The 13,952-nt window shown below is 42.5% G+C and overlaps 1 protein-coding gene across 1 annotated transcript in view; it reads right to left on the minus strand.

Moving 5' to 3' along the window:
• The window catches only part of ACOT12 (acyl-CoA thioesterase 12), a 31,722-nt gene extending 25,832 nt beyond the window's left edge, over positions 1-5,890 (minus strand). The window contains exons 1-2 of the mRNA XM_074166276.1: positions 5,755-5,890; positions 2,975-3,044 (exon numbers count right to left, since the gene is read on the minus strand). Coding sequence (XP_074022377.1) covers positions 2,975-3,044; positions 5,755-5,890 — 206 coding nt within the window. The remainder of the gene's footprint in view (positions 1-2,974; positions 3,045-5,754) is intronic.
• Positions 5,891-13,952: the final 8,062 nt, after the last annotated feature.

Genomic DNA, 13,952 nt, shown 5'->3' on the forward strand with positions numbered 1-13,952 from the left:
AACAACCAACTGCACAGAAAATTTCTGTTTCTTGTTCACATTCAAGAACACAAGTGGAAGCTTTTGAGTAGACGGGGGAAAAATGGTTAAAAGAAAGAATGAAGACCATCTGCAGATACACAGCCCTCATTACCTTTTGAAGACCATATTCAGAAGGAGTTTTTCCATCATTCATTGCAAAGAAAAAGCACAATCACTAACATAATAGTTCTAAACTGCACAGCTAAGGGAACCACCAGCACGTTTACAAAGAGGAGAGAGGGAGAGTGTGTTCAGAACAGTAACACAATACTTACATTCAAGTGTGGAAAAAACGTTACAATCTTGTAACAAGGCTTTAGAAAGCTTAGAGACAGAACTCAGTCCAGTACCCTGAAACACCTCTGAAGACTGTCACAAAACTCCCAAGACAATTACAGTAACACAACAGTAGAGGTAATGACAAGTACAAAGTGAGAAAGACAGAATATAATCATTAGATAAAACCTATGACTGAACACGACACATGCTGATAGCGAGTGTGAGGCTTTCCTTAGAAGAGGGAGAGTTGAGAGTCTCTGCAGATGCTTGCAGAGGACATCACGGTCCCTGTCAAGAACATCATGCTGCCGGATCATCCGCAAGGTCCCAGTGGGGACTGCAGAGGTCTTTACCTCAGGCTTACTGTATTCTTCTTACACTAGTCTTCTGTACAAAGATTGTTTATTTCACCTTTGTCAGCGACACCTCCCTGGTGACCTCTCTTCCTCTTTGCAAGAACATTGCATAAGAGAGGTTGAGAGAGGTAAGTCTGGGTCTGTCCGCCTTTGAGGAAACCTCAGGATGGGAACAACAGAACAAAGCTGGACATGATCGCACTCAGCCCGAGGCACCAGTCCCGCAGTACAGCGGGTTTGGACTTCACAGATATTAGATTCCCTGTCTGACTGACACCTCCCCTGGTGCTCCAAGCAGTCTGTGCAGCTGGACTCACATTTCATCATAGAAAAGTGTAGTCCTCCGGGGTCCATAGCCGTATCAGAAAATAAAGATGTCAGAACTGAGACGGCCAGACAGTACGATAGGGAAATGTCTTTTCATATACTTTCATGAGCTGTTTCAAAATGAAATGTTTTCCACTGTATAATGTATTCTGGCCTCGGACAAACTGATTTATTTAAGCTAAAAGAGCTGATCAGCTTGGGCATTTAAATAGATTCATAGGGGCAGAAGTCACAGAACACCACACTTTCACTTATAACTGGCAGAAAGCTTTTGAAACGTATCAGATTGAACTGAATGTGATTCACATATGGAGCCTCAACAAAATTTAAATTAATGTAATTTAAAATCAGATGTTCTTACTACCGCTGAACTGCTGTATATAAAGACACAAGAAAGAGGGATTTATTTGTCATCATGGCATAAAAATGAGTTTTGCAATATACAGATTTGTGGAAATCTCTGTTTCCCTATCAGCTGAAAAGAAATACCCACAAAAGAGTTAATCCCTACAAAACATTTCAGAACCTGAGTTAGATAAATGAAACCTTACAGCAGGTAACTTACAAAACATCTTTTTAATTTACTAGAGTGAGATATAAGAGCTCTCTTATTTATGCAAAATGTTTGTATAATCAACGGGATCTGTCAAAATTTAGGAAATTACACAGTAAGCTGCAAAGAGGATGTTAGGGATGACCTGACGTTGAAAAGTAATTACTGAAACCACTTCACAGTTGCGATGCTTGTACCCTAAATTCCTGTTAAAAACAAAACATTGGCATCACAAGTGGAAGGAGAACTACAGACATATTTAGAAAAAAATTTGGAAGGAAAAGTATTTTCAGTATATTTTAGAAGCATGGTTCTGCTCTCAGAAACAAGAGAAAAAATTTGTCTGAAGCTACTGAAGTCTAAAGTATTATGCCTTAAAGAAAAAATATTACCCTGGCTTTATTTGTAGGACTCTTTGATTACGTTCTTCACAGAGAGGATTTTTTCTTAAGGACAAAGTTAAAAACACAGAACAATTACAGACAGGACAAACACTTTAGAACTAATTTTGTAAAACAGACCATGTAATTAGCTTGAGTTCTAGATTCAGCATGACCATGTTCACTTTTTTGTTACTGGTTCTAGTTCTCATCCTAATGGCCACTGCTTTAAAAATCTGCTGTTCAGAAGTGTGAGTGGATGCTTATTTTACACTCCTGTACTGCAGACAGTTTTAAATTTACATCAGCTTTACCTTTGACAGCCAATGTTGCTTGGTTCACAGCCAGGACGACTGCATGTGCATTGGTCTATGTAACCAGGTCCAGCTCATCTAAGCACTTATTAATTTCCAGATTGCAAGATGCAAAACCACACAAAAACTACAAAGTAATGGCTGTAAGTTTCTGTAAAGATACGGTTTAGGCATAAATGTGCTATTTCCTCTTACAGTCTCTTTTATCCCTTGGGAAATTATGAAAAATAGTTAAAACAAAAATTAAGTTCTGTATTATCTTGTAGATTCACTCAGTATTCGGTGATCACAAATGCAAAACACTTCTGTTTTGTTGCAAGAATACATTTTTTTAAAAGAGCTGAAAGAAATACATGGTAAGAAATAAACTGAAAGAACACTTGCAAACAACAAAAAAATTCATACAGCAATTGTTAGAGGTATGTATTCCTTATTTAACAGAGATAAATAATGGCTTGCAGCTTCCACTTTAACCAGAGCCAAAGATCACTGGGCCTTCAGTTTCTCACCTGGCATCTAGGCTGCCAACTCAAAGTAGCTATGGTTTATTTTTGACCTGTGATATTGATCTTTTTTCTAGGTAGGTCAAGCTATCACAGATAGAAAAGAGCAAGTTTGAGACTTAACCCCCTGACTCTGGGGAGTTCACTGGCCTATCTCAGATTTTATAATGCCACAGTTTATCTCTGCCAAATAAGAGTATCTAGAATGAAAACATTTGACTATTATTAGCTGATTTTGTACCTGGCAGCCTCTTCAAACTGTATGTCATCCATAGACGCTGTCACACAAGACACACCAGCATGTTTTTCGGCTTCAAAAGAGACACATGGACACAGAGTTACCACATTGCACTTGCAGCAAGCTATTCACCTACACACTTGTGCATGACAGACAGAGATGAAACACAGTAGACCCCAGTTCTTTTGATCACTCTAATGCAAGTCTGCAGTGGACCCCTTAGAAAAAAAGAAGCTAAATAAAATTAAAGTTAATATACACCATGAAATAGGGGTAACATCAGGAGATGAGACTAGATAATGATAATTACCCTACTTAGTTTGAAAAGCTCTGTTTCAGGTCTTTCTCTAAAAATGAACATTCTGGTAAGAGAGCGCTAGTGATCGTGTGGCAGGATAGAAAAAAAAAAAAGTCACAAAGCATTAACAAGCCTAAAGAAATCTCAGTGATCTCCTTTGAAACAGGATGTCATGAATTTCGGCTATGTTAAACCAGTGTGGAAGCTTTATGTCAGTTGAGGATCCTCAGACACCGGAGAAAGATCTACTGGCTGTGTGTGGTCACAGAGTGGAAAGCAGGTAAGGACAGGTCCTCAGTGCTGTACTAAAACTGCAGGAATTAAATGAAAATAAATACAAACAAAATTTAAAAAAAATAAAAAACAAGTACATACTTATCGTAAAATATTTCTACCAAAATTTTAACTGTGCTCTTCATCTCCCTAGGATACATTTGGTTATGACAAATAATGTACCCTATTTTTATTAATTATGCAAGTTAATCTGGAAAAGGTAAACATCTTCTTTACTGTTAATGTTTAATAGCCCAATCGTTATCTTTTTACAGCCAGTTATTGTGATTTATTACTTCTTATTTGACTGTAGCACCTGGCGTTCCAAGTCAAAAGCTAAATCTCCACTCCACGAGGAGCTATATAAACACAGGAAACCCCTGCTCCAAAAAGTTTCCTGAGTGACAGAGACAAAAGACAGGACTAGCAGGAAACCTAGAAAATAGCACTGCACAACAGGCGAGAGTTCTCACTTCCAAGCAGTCCAATATACTTAGTAAGTGTTGCAAAAAAAAGCTTGAAGGAATTCGAGAGAGGATGGAGCACAAGCTGTATCAGTATCTGAGGAGTTCCCTTTGAAAATATGAAGGTAAAACACAGGAAAGCACTTACCAGAAAGTCAGCAAACTGCAATGGAAGGGAAGAGGTCACTAACGACTAAGAGACTGGAGTTGCCACTGTGACAAGGAATACAAGCAGGTGATAGTCATAAAGAGCCTCAAAAGCGAGGAAGCAGCCAGCCAAGTGGATCACATCTAAAGCAGCAGGATATGAAATGAGGAAGGTGTAAAGCCCAGGCACTTGCAACTGCAGCAGCTGGCACTAATGCGGGTGAAAGATGGTAAAGCCAAACAAATCCCTGACTGGCATGTTGAGCTTGCTGTAAGACAAAAAGCAAAGCAAGGAAAAGGTGTTACAAATCCTTTGTGTGTAATGGGATTAACCTTGCGGGATGAATGACTACTGCTGCCCTAAGCCTAACCAAGTAAAAACAATTATGAAAGTGAGCTCCAGTGACAGATTTGCAGCTGGTGAAGATCATCACAGCTTAACCGAAGTCCAGGGAGCAAGGACCAACTCTTGTAGCAGCTGGGGCTCTGCTACTTCAGAGCAGGGACTCAGGTTCAGGGGCTGGTGAGATCAGTTGAGAGTCTCTCCACAAAGAGCACAGTTAAGGGGTAAATCACTGAAGGGCTGAAATCAAATGACTCCTTTCGGCTAGAATAAATCTCAAAAAAAAAAAAAAAAAGTGTGATCATACTGGGTAGTTGCTACATGCTAGGTAGTTTCTGGGTTATTGTGTGGGACAATTTCTCCAGGACCCCCAGCTCTATATAGGCAGAGGGGCTTACGTAAAGCTGCACACACCTACGCAGCGAGTGCATGGCGGTCACTGCGTCGCATGGAGACACCACCCAGACACCAGTTCCCCAAATACACCCGCTATTCTCCACAAGGCTCATTATGGACTGCTAATGTATGCAGCCGTACTTGGAAACCGAGTTCACTGACAGCAGAGATGGCAGCGCCTTGGGTTTTCTTAGCGCTTTAGATGCGGCTTTTGCTTCCCCAAGTTAGTGGAGGAGATTTTAGAAGTTTTCGAAGCTGAGTTACAGCAGACACAGAGTGCTCTGCACGCTGGTTCGATCTGTGGCTGGGTTTGTGTTGTTTTTTTTTTTTTCCCACCCATGCACCAATATTCTTAAATTAGTACTTTTCTTCCTTCTAGTATTTATTTTTTTTTCCATCTCTTTTTCTCCTCCGCTGCTCTCCTCTTTACTTCTCCTCATGCTCACCGCCCCTGTCACCCCCTTCTCCACCTTCCCCTGAGATTTGACAGGATTTGAGCAGGCTCCAGCCCCACAAGCTTTCCCACACCCTTGACGCCTGTTCCTAACCTGAACCCCCAAATCTCACACACTCCCCCACCGGCCGAAACCTTCCCTCAAGCCCCATTCCAGCCCCCCAGGGGCAAAATTTTCCCTTCTCCTCGCCTGTCACAGGCAGATACCGAGACAGGGCCACCGGCTTTCGGGAAAAGAGAGGCTGCCCCCACACAGCCGACGAGTTTAAGGCGCATTTCTGAGAGAAGGCGAAGGGAGACACACAGGGCGACCCCTGGGGCAAATGGCGGCGGGGAGACGCACCCCCACCGCCCTGAGGCGAGGCTCCCCCGCCCGCCGCCGCCCCCTGCCCGCTGCCGCCCCTCTACCTGCGAGGCAGGCGGTGGCGTCCATCCACTTGAGGAGCTGCCCGGCGCTCAGCTCCCCGCGGTGGTTGGCGTGGGCCGGGAAGACGGTCTGGCACATACAGACGTCGCCGCCCGCCGCCGCCCCACGCCGCTCCATGGCGCCGCGGGTGAGGGGACTCAGCGGCCGCCGCGGCTTCCCCAGGCACGGTGAGGCAGCGCTCGGCCAGCCCGGCCTCCCCGCTGCCTACCGGGGCTGGGGCGGGACCGGCCCGCCCCAACGCCCAGGGCTGAGGTGGAATCAGCTCCGGCGGGGGCAGGGCCGGGGAGGCGGGAAGGAGCCGCCGGGCTGAGGGGAAGGGGGTGCCCGGCTCAGGGGAATGGGGTGACAGGGCACGTACGGGGGCACCGCAGAGCCAACGCAGCCCCTTCTTTGTTTTGAAGCCTGGTGTTGTCACCGCCTTGTCAGCCCGGAGGATAGGCCCGGGGAAGAGACATTCCCATCCCCAAAGCCCCGTCAGAAGGAGCCATGAACTGCTGTCGCAGCCGGTACGGGCATTTTGACACCCACCTTGGTGACCACGGCCTCCATCAGGTATTCATGGAGTTAATAACTGGTGACCTATCTATGAGGTCTCCTCCTCTTACCTCCTCCTTACATGGCTGGTAAGGTACTGCAGGATATTGCTGCTCTTGCAAACTATGAAAATCTATTAGCACTGCTGAGCAATCGCTTTTGAATCGGTCAGGAAGGCCAAGGTTTGACTACTGCTATAGATACAGCCTTGTGACTGTTGAAGGCCCAGCCAACCTCAGCGTGAAGACCCAATGTGGAGAGAGTAGTTTGGAGGTGCTTGGCAGCCTGGGCTTGTCCTCTGGTAAGGCAGGGCTGGTTGGTGGAGCAGCCATGTTCCTTCAACATGGCAGAGTGTGTGACCTCTAAATGGTCTTTAAGGAAAGACTGCAAAGCTCATTTTTGTGCTGTTTTGTAATGTAAATATCGTGGTTTTCAACAGAGCAGGAAGACTGACTGTTTTCTTCAGCCTTTCCTCACAGCCTTTCCTCTTTATCATCTAGCTACAACATTACCCACTATTCCATTGACAGCCTTCCCATGTTTATTAAAAACATGCAGAAGTGAATTTATACCATGAATGCTTGTTCATTTAAACATTGTTAAAGATCCAGCTTAAACCTATAACAGCAGGGAAAATTTGAATTTTAACCAACCTGCCTCACCAAAATAGTTTCTCAGTGCAGTAGGGATTTTCTTCCCACGTGATCTGTTACTATCATTGCACTATAGCGAGATCTCTGTTTCTTTGTCACATATTCTTTCAGCAAGCAACAGGATGGCTGTACCATCATGCTACTTACATTCCAGAGCATACTGGCTCCGAAAATCAGCATGCTGTGCTATTCCCTGCATTTATTTCTATTCTGTTGCTTCAGACAAAAAGTTTTTACTGATTTCTCTCTCTTTCTTTCACCGGCTTCTGTAAAGGAAAGAGACTCTTGGAAGTGGTGGTGGCGTAGCTCACTCTTGCTACCTGAGCAGGGTTTGTAATACACAGCTGGTATTTTCTCCTTTCTCATCTGCTGAATCCAGATGACAAAAACTCAGATATCAGCTTCTCACACCATGGATGCTGGATCTTAGTAGGAAGAGTCTTTAAAGAGAACTAAACATTTTTTTTCTATATAAAAAAATTAACTTGTATTTTGCCTGCCTAGGCCAGTAATTAGTAAATTTGTTTTCAGGTTTACCTTGTCATGCTCATTGACCAGGCTTTCTGTAAGATAATGCTTACTTGTTCTTTCACGGGTAGCTTTCGCCTCCATTTAACATAGTCTCAGTGATTGGGTGTTTGGCCCATAATATTATCTGTTTTCTACTGTGAGATTAGGAGCTACAAAGCTGTTAGTATCACAGAGAACTAAAAGTAAAATCTAAATCTGCTCACATCTAAAACTTTCTGAGGTGTGTGGAGAAGAGCATGCTTGGGGAGAGTGGTCAGCGGACCTGTCTTAGACTGCGTGGGGAGTTTCAGAGAAACAGAAAATGTAACTTCCCATGTTTCTGTTAGGGTAAGGGCAGGCTGGTATTTGAAAAACACACCTCAGAGCTGTACATACCTCTTGATTTCTAAGGAAAGGATGTAATTCAAAATATGTCCGTCAGAAGTAGGAGCTGACCTTCCAGAACAGGAATGGCAACGCAGGATACACACAAGCAATTCATGTGGCTTCCTCTGCTGTGAACACTTGGCAGACACACCTGGAGAGTGAGGTGAGGGAACTTGCAGTCTAAAATGCCCTTTTCCCAAACGAGCCTCTGCTTTTGTAAGCTGCATTTCTCCTGCCCCCCAGCTCCTCTTCTTGGGCCCTGCCTTCTGCTGTAACAGACTCTAATCCTGTCTTCCAGCTGGCTTCAGTGACTCCTTTCTCTGCAGCCCCTTATACTCCTTTAGCTTCTTACACAGTCTCCATTGGAGTAACTTGAGTATTTAACAGCCTTCAGTGTATTTTTCCTCAGAAAATACCTGCAAAGTCAGTATTGTTCTTCTTTCACAGCTGAAAAATTAGAGCTATTAAGTTACTGGCCCAAGTTCAGAGAGGAGATCTATGCTTTCCAATGGTTTCCCAGCTGAAAAGTACCTTTTGTGGCACAGTAGCCTGTACCACCAGATTAAGGTATCTGGACCAACACTGGACGGCTAAGGCAGTGTCTGAGAATCATCTTTATGAACCATCAGATTTCTCTTTATTGATGCCCACTGTGGCGAGAGGAACGAGCGGTCAAAGGCAGATGAGTATGCCTTACATCCAAACACATCACTCAGTCAGTGACTTTGGTCAGCTCAACTTTAAAAGTTTGGTTAACCGACTAAGAAATTTACTTCCCTTCAGACCTGTTGCTTGCTAACGCCATTTTTAAAAGTTCTTGTCAATAAATGATTTGCACTTAATGGCTTAGGCTTCTCCTGCTGAACTGAAATAGTAAAAACAACAACAAACAACAACATGCAATATGGTTTTAAATAAATTTACAAAGAAAAAACAATGGATACTAGGTTATCATCTCCCAGTAACATGCATTTGTAATTGAAGAAATGTAACTTAAAAAGCTTTGTGCAGCACAATATTGTATCTCTTGAGCGCTGTGAAGAACAAGAAAGTGCAATGCCTGTAGAGGAATTGTGCCAGAAGAGGTAAGGCATTATATTAATAAAAGATGAGCCCAGTATTAGATGTGAATAAATCTTCTGTAAAGCAAAGCCATTAGAGTGAGCAAGAAGTACTGCTCAATCATACAGCACACAGACAGCTCACTGCCCACTCCACTAACCTAACTGCTCCAGACCCGCGTTTCATCCAAGTTAGAATTTACTCTGAGAAATGGGATAGAACAAGGTGGAGGCAAAGGAGGCCCCATGAAGAACTGAAATTCCACAGAAGCCTGTAATCTAGAATTGGTTCTTGGGTTCCTACCAAAATTCCTTCTATATTTAAACAGATGTATGCGTGACTGGAGAGCTACATGGTTCCTTGGAAAATAACAGACTAGTGTGATAATCGTGACATCGTTAACAGCTTCACTAATCTTTCCTTACCAATGGAGTCAGCAGCTGTAGGACATGCCTCCAAAATGGATCTTTTTGGTCATGTTTTAGATACAGATGTCAGTTACTGCGGTAAATGAACTACAATATATAGCTGTGAATCTTTGTAGGCTGTATATTTCTGTATTCTGGAAACAAATGTATTACTGCCTGAAGTTATTTAAATGTTTTAGAGATTCCTGTTTCTTTCATAATCCTAGTTATTTGGTGGAAAAAAGGGGGGTTTTTTTGACACAGCTTTTGAAAATACAATTACTTCTTGTAAAATGAAACTTTATTCTAAAATGTATCCAAAATTGCAAGACACAAGCACCATTAAACAGATAAATAGACATATATTTATGTACAGAGAGCATCAAAACACAAAACAATTGTTAATATAATTCTTATACCATTTTAATGAGTATCCATCAATAAAACTTTACAATTTAAAGAAGACTTTTCAGTTGCAAAACAGTTGTAAAATCATATGTATAAATTATGTTTACTACAATTCCAATAACAGAGGCAAAGTAAAATACAAAAATAATAATCAATACTGCAAATTCAAATACAAAACCCAAAGTAATGCTGCACAGGTACGTACGTACACTGGATGAATTCATGCAGCTAGGCAGTGCAACAAATTAACTGCTGAGTTCAACTTATCACAAAATGGAACAACCATGTCGGCAAACAGAAGAAAATATATTTTTGTAATAAATCATAGTGCATTTTGAAGTTAGACTTTATAAAATGATTGTTGAGTGATATACTTCTAAAATTCCCCATGTGTTTGAGATCCCCCAACTCCTCTCCTGCAAAATAAAAATACAAATGACGAAAGCTAAAAAACCCACTGTAGTACAGAGTCTGATGTACTGGTACCGTCTTGATTTTTTATTTTTTTTTATCCTCGGTATCAGACCTGTTTGCAAGTGTCCGTGTCCGCAGGGACACGTGTTTCTCCTTGCTACCAAAAGTAAATCTTTCACGCTCCAATGCTATCTCCATAAACTGAACCTCACACGATGCTTAGACTGTGCTGGTTTAAAGAGACACAGCTGAGCCTCGGAAAAAAAAAAAAAGAAAAAAAAAGGACTCTTATTTCCCTATGAAGTACAGAGAGTAAAACGGAGGATAGGGAGACCTCGTTATTCCTGAAGCTCCTATCCCTAATTGCTTTAATTACATAAACACAGAATAACATAAGAGGCTTTTATGGCTTGGATGAAATTTCTGCTAATTTGCTGGGCAAGCGCAAAGCCCGTGTTCCTCCACAGGACTTGCCTTTCACAGTGCAGAAGGCTACAGGCTGTTTTGGTTGGTGAAAGGAAGCCTCAGGTAACTATACAGAAAAATACTTGGCGGTGAAAATGCGTTAGAGCTAAAGAAACAAAATCAAAACCCTTGAAAAACTGTGATTTCTTGTGTAGCTGCGATACTAAAACATGGCTGTTCACCTTTCAGTTCTGCGTTGGTTGGTTACATCATGAACACGTAGATAAAACCGAGGTTCTTACCTCACTGAAGATTACTGGTTACGTGTCAAAAGTAGATGAGATAGATACAATTACACAGTCTGACACTTTTTTCCTTAAAATGTTAAGTGATAAGCACGCTCAGTGTTTTCACTAGAAGTTACTGCTAAAATGCTACATTTCCTTGCTGAGAAGACATGAATTTACAGCAGCCTGTAAACTACTGGAGAGTTGCTCCCTGCATTCTTTGTGCTTCCAAAACCCCCTTTCACGCCATCGCGAACTTCCAAAGTTAATGGGAGTTTCGAGCAAAAAAGTGATGCAGAAAACCAGCTGTATTGGGTCAACAATGTAGCAGTTTATACAGCATCATTTCTAAATTTCCAACATGCAAGCGCGTGTGGAGAGAAGCTAAGAGACAGCATGCACTACAGTGATATGTCATTGTGCTTATGTCTGATGAGAATACTATGGCATTTTCACCCGGGAAAACATAAACATTAGCCCCAGAAGACTCAAATAGCCAGTATTAATGAAGCCATCAGCTACTATGTAGTAAAGAACACCCCACAAGAGGGAAGAATGTCTGCTTGTAGCTTATAGATACTGAAGCTGAAGAGAATTACAAAGGCACAATACAAGCCTATATTTCTCGTAAATTATATCTATTCATATATTTTTGCTCAAACCACCTCAAGATACTGAATGGTAAAATAATAACTGAAAATACAAATGTTAATGGAAAGACAAGCACTAAAAATAAATGATTGCTGGAGAAGATAGCTCTTCACTTGCTACATTTCTACCTTTCCTGGGTGGTGAGCTTGTCCACCTTTCCTCCGTTGGCTGACAAAGCCCATCGAGATATTCAAGAACATGGTGATCCACCGAGAGTGTCAGACGACAGACAATGGATTTACGCATCTGAAAAGTTGTCGGTAAGTGGCTGCCACAGCAATTTTTCCCACTGCAACTGTTTTCCCTTTGGCCCAGAATTCACTGAGAACCCAGGAACACCAACTAGAAATTCATCCCCATTTTCATGCAGAGATGAGGCTAAGATACTTTGTGAAGATAACATTTTGGTTAAATTCGGCACTCAAAATATTGAACAGCAGAGCAGGGATTGTACTAGCATATCATAAAAAACAATTCTCAATTTTTCTATTCATAGCTACACAAGATGCATATCATTTTCAACACTGAATGACTCACAACTCGAAAAATAAAGCAAGTGCATCAATACCGCTCCTATTGAACTCACAAAAAAATTACACCCACTTTTGTATGATGAAGTTGGCAACTTTGGAGGCAGCTACTGTCTCAGGCCCAGCTGTGAGAATGTGGACGCTTCATGAAGGTGAAAAGGTGCAAGGTACAACATTCGCATTTTTAAACTTCAGCTGTTCCTCAGCTCGCAACAAGACAACTGCTGTTGTGATTTTGTACTGGCAGTTCATGAAGAAAGATACCAAGTTGAACTACAATAAGGTAGCTGTATGGTGCAAGCCTGAGGTGGAACCTGCTATACATGGGCTTTGCTAATCCACAGTAACACTGTCTGCAAAGATCAGGTCTGTCTGAAACTGGGTACTTTCCTCATCTCCAAACTACCATGTGAAAACATAAACATTTACCCAAAGTTTACAAAAACCCCACCTCATAAACTGCCATTACTACCTACATTCTCACAATCCTAAATTAGGAGCTCCTAGATTTATTCTTAAAAGCTCTAAGGAAAGGAATCTTTAGCTATCCCCAGAAAGTATGAACATTAATATCTTAGTTACAGCCTCACAGCTGATATTAAAAGCAGCATATGCTGTTGCTGGTGTTGATTCATCTATGCAATGGTTTCTTCATGTCTTGCTTTCAATGAATGAATCTGTGCAGGCAAAGAGTGAGAGAGCCCTCAACAAATAAAGGTGAGGATTTCTAGGCAGGTGAAAACCTAGAATTGTTCAAACAAGTGCATTCAGGTTACATCTGCTTATAAAGGAGGAATTAAAGACGGAGAAAATAGCAAACTGGGGCAGAAATCTCATGTTTGAGATTGAAGGATTCAGAAACTCATCTGGAAGCCACACAGATGCAGGTTCTTAGGAGCTGCATTATTCTTGGCTGTGCTGAGCTCAAATAAACACACTTTTGTGTACAGGGATGTGAAACTAAATATAAACCCTTGGATTCATTCCACCTAAGTGTAGGCCCTTACAAGCATGCAGGATTCATCCATGGAGAGGGCAATTGATGTCATAATACAATCTTCCAGGGACACCTCCTCTTGTGTCCCTCCTCTGACTTGCAGAAGAGACCTAGGCTGGTATTTTTAGGCAGCTAACATGAGGTTAGGATGAATCAGGGCCCAGTGTGGAGCAGAAACAAGTCTGATGCAGTGGTACAGAACTGCCATTACAAAACAGGGTCTGTAAATAGCCTTGTCCGAGGCGCCGACCCAGGTATGCTTTGTGGTTCATGACCCACACGATCCATCTCTTTGCAGCTCCCCAGTCTTGCAAGGAACTTTTAAAAGATAAAACAGTGAGGCTTGATTTTATCCCCTTGTTTGGTCCTTGGACAAGGTGGCTTCTCCGGACACAGGATTCCCGGAGCTGTGCAGCACTGGCTGTCAGGGGCACTCTCTGAGGGATGCTCCCTCAGTGTATAAACGCACCCAGGGTTGTATTTTGGTACAATAGAAGCAGCACCACTTGAACCTCTCAGCACTTTTGACAGCTGTGGAAACCAGCTGTATATTTCAGAAAGGATTGTGAAAGAAGGGGAGCCTTCAGGAGGAGGTCTGACACAGTCTAAGGGCTTCAAATAAAGATATGTCAGTGGTACAGCTCCTTCCAAGGGCTGCAGCTGGGATAGTGACATCCCCTAAAGCAAGACCCTAAACCCTTTGGAAAGGGATCAGTCAGGCAAGCGTGCTCATCACCACAGACTGCTGCCCCTCTGAAACCAGCCCAGTGGCAGCTTTAACAAGTTGCGCACAAAGTCTGGGGAAGTTCGCAGTGATTTCTCGTCCTAACACAACATGCACACCAGTCCGCGCGCTTATGATGCTGTGGGAATTTTGTATCGCCATGCTTTCAACCTCTTTCAGTATGGCATGGATTGGCTCTCTGTGGTAGAT

This window comes from Numenius arquata, chromosome Z, assembly GCF_964106895.1.
Source record: "Numenius arquata chromosome Z, bNumArq3.hap1.1, whole genome shotgun sequence".
NCBI lineage: Eukaryota > Metazoa > Chordata > Aves > Charadriiformes > Scolopacidae > Numenius > Numenius arquata.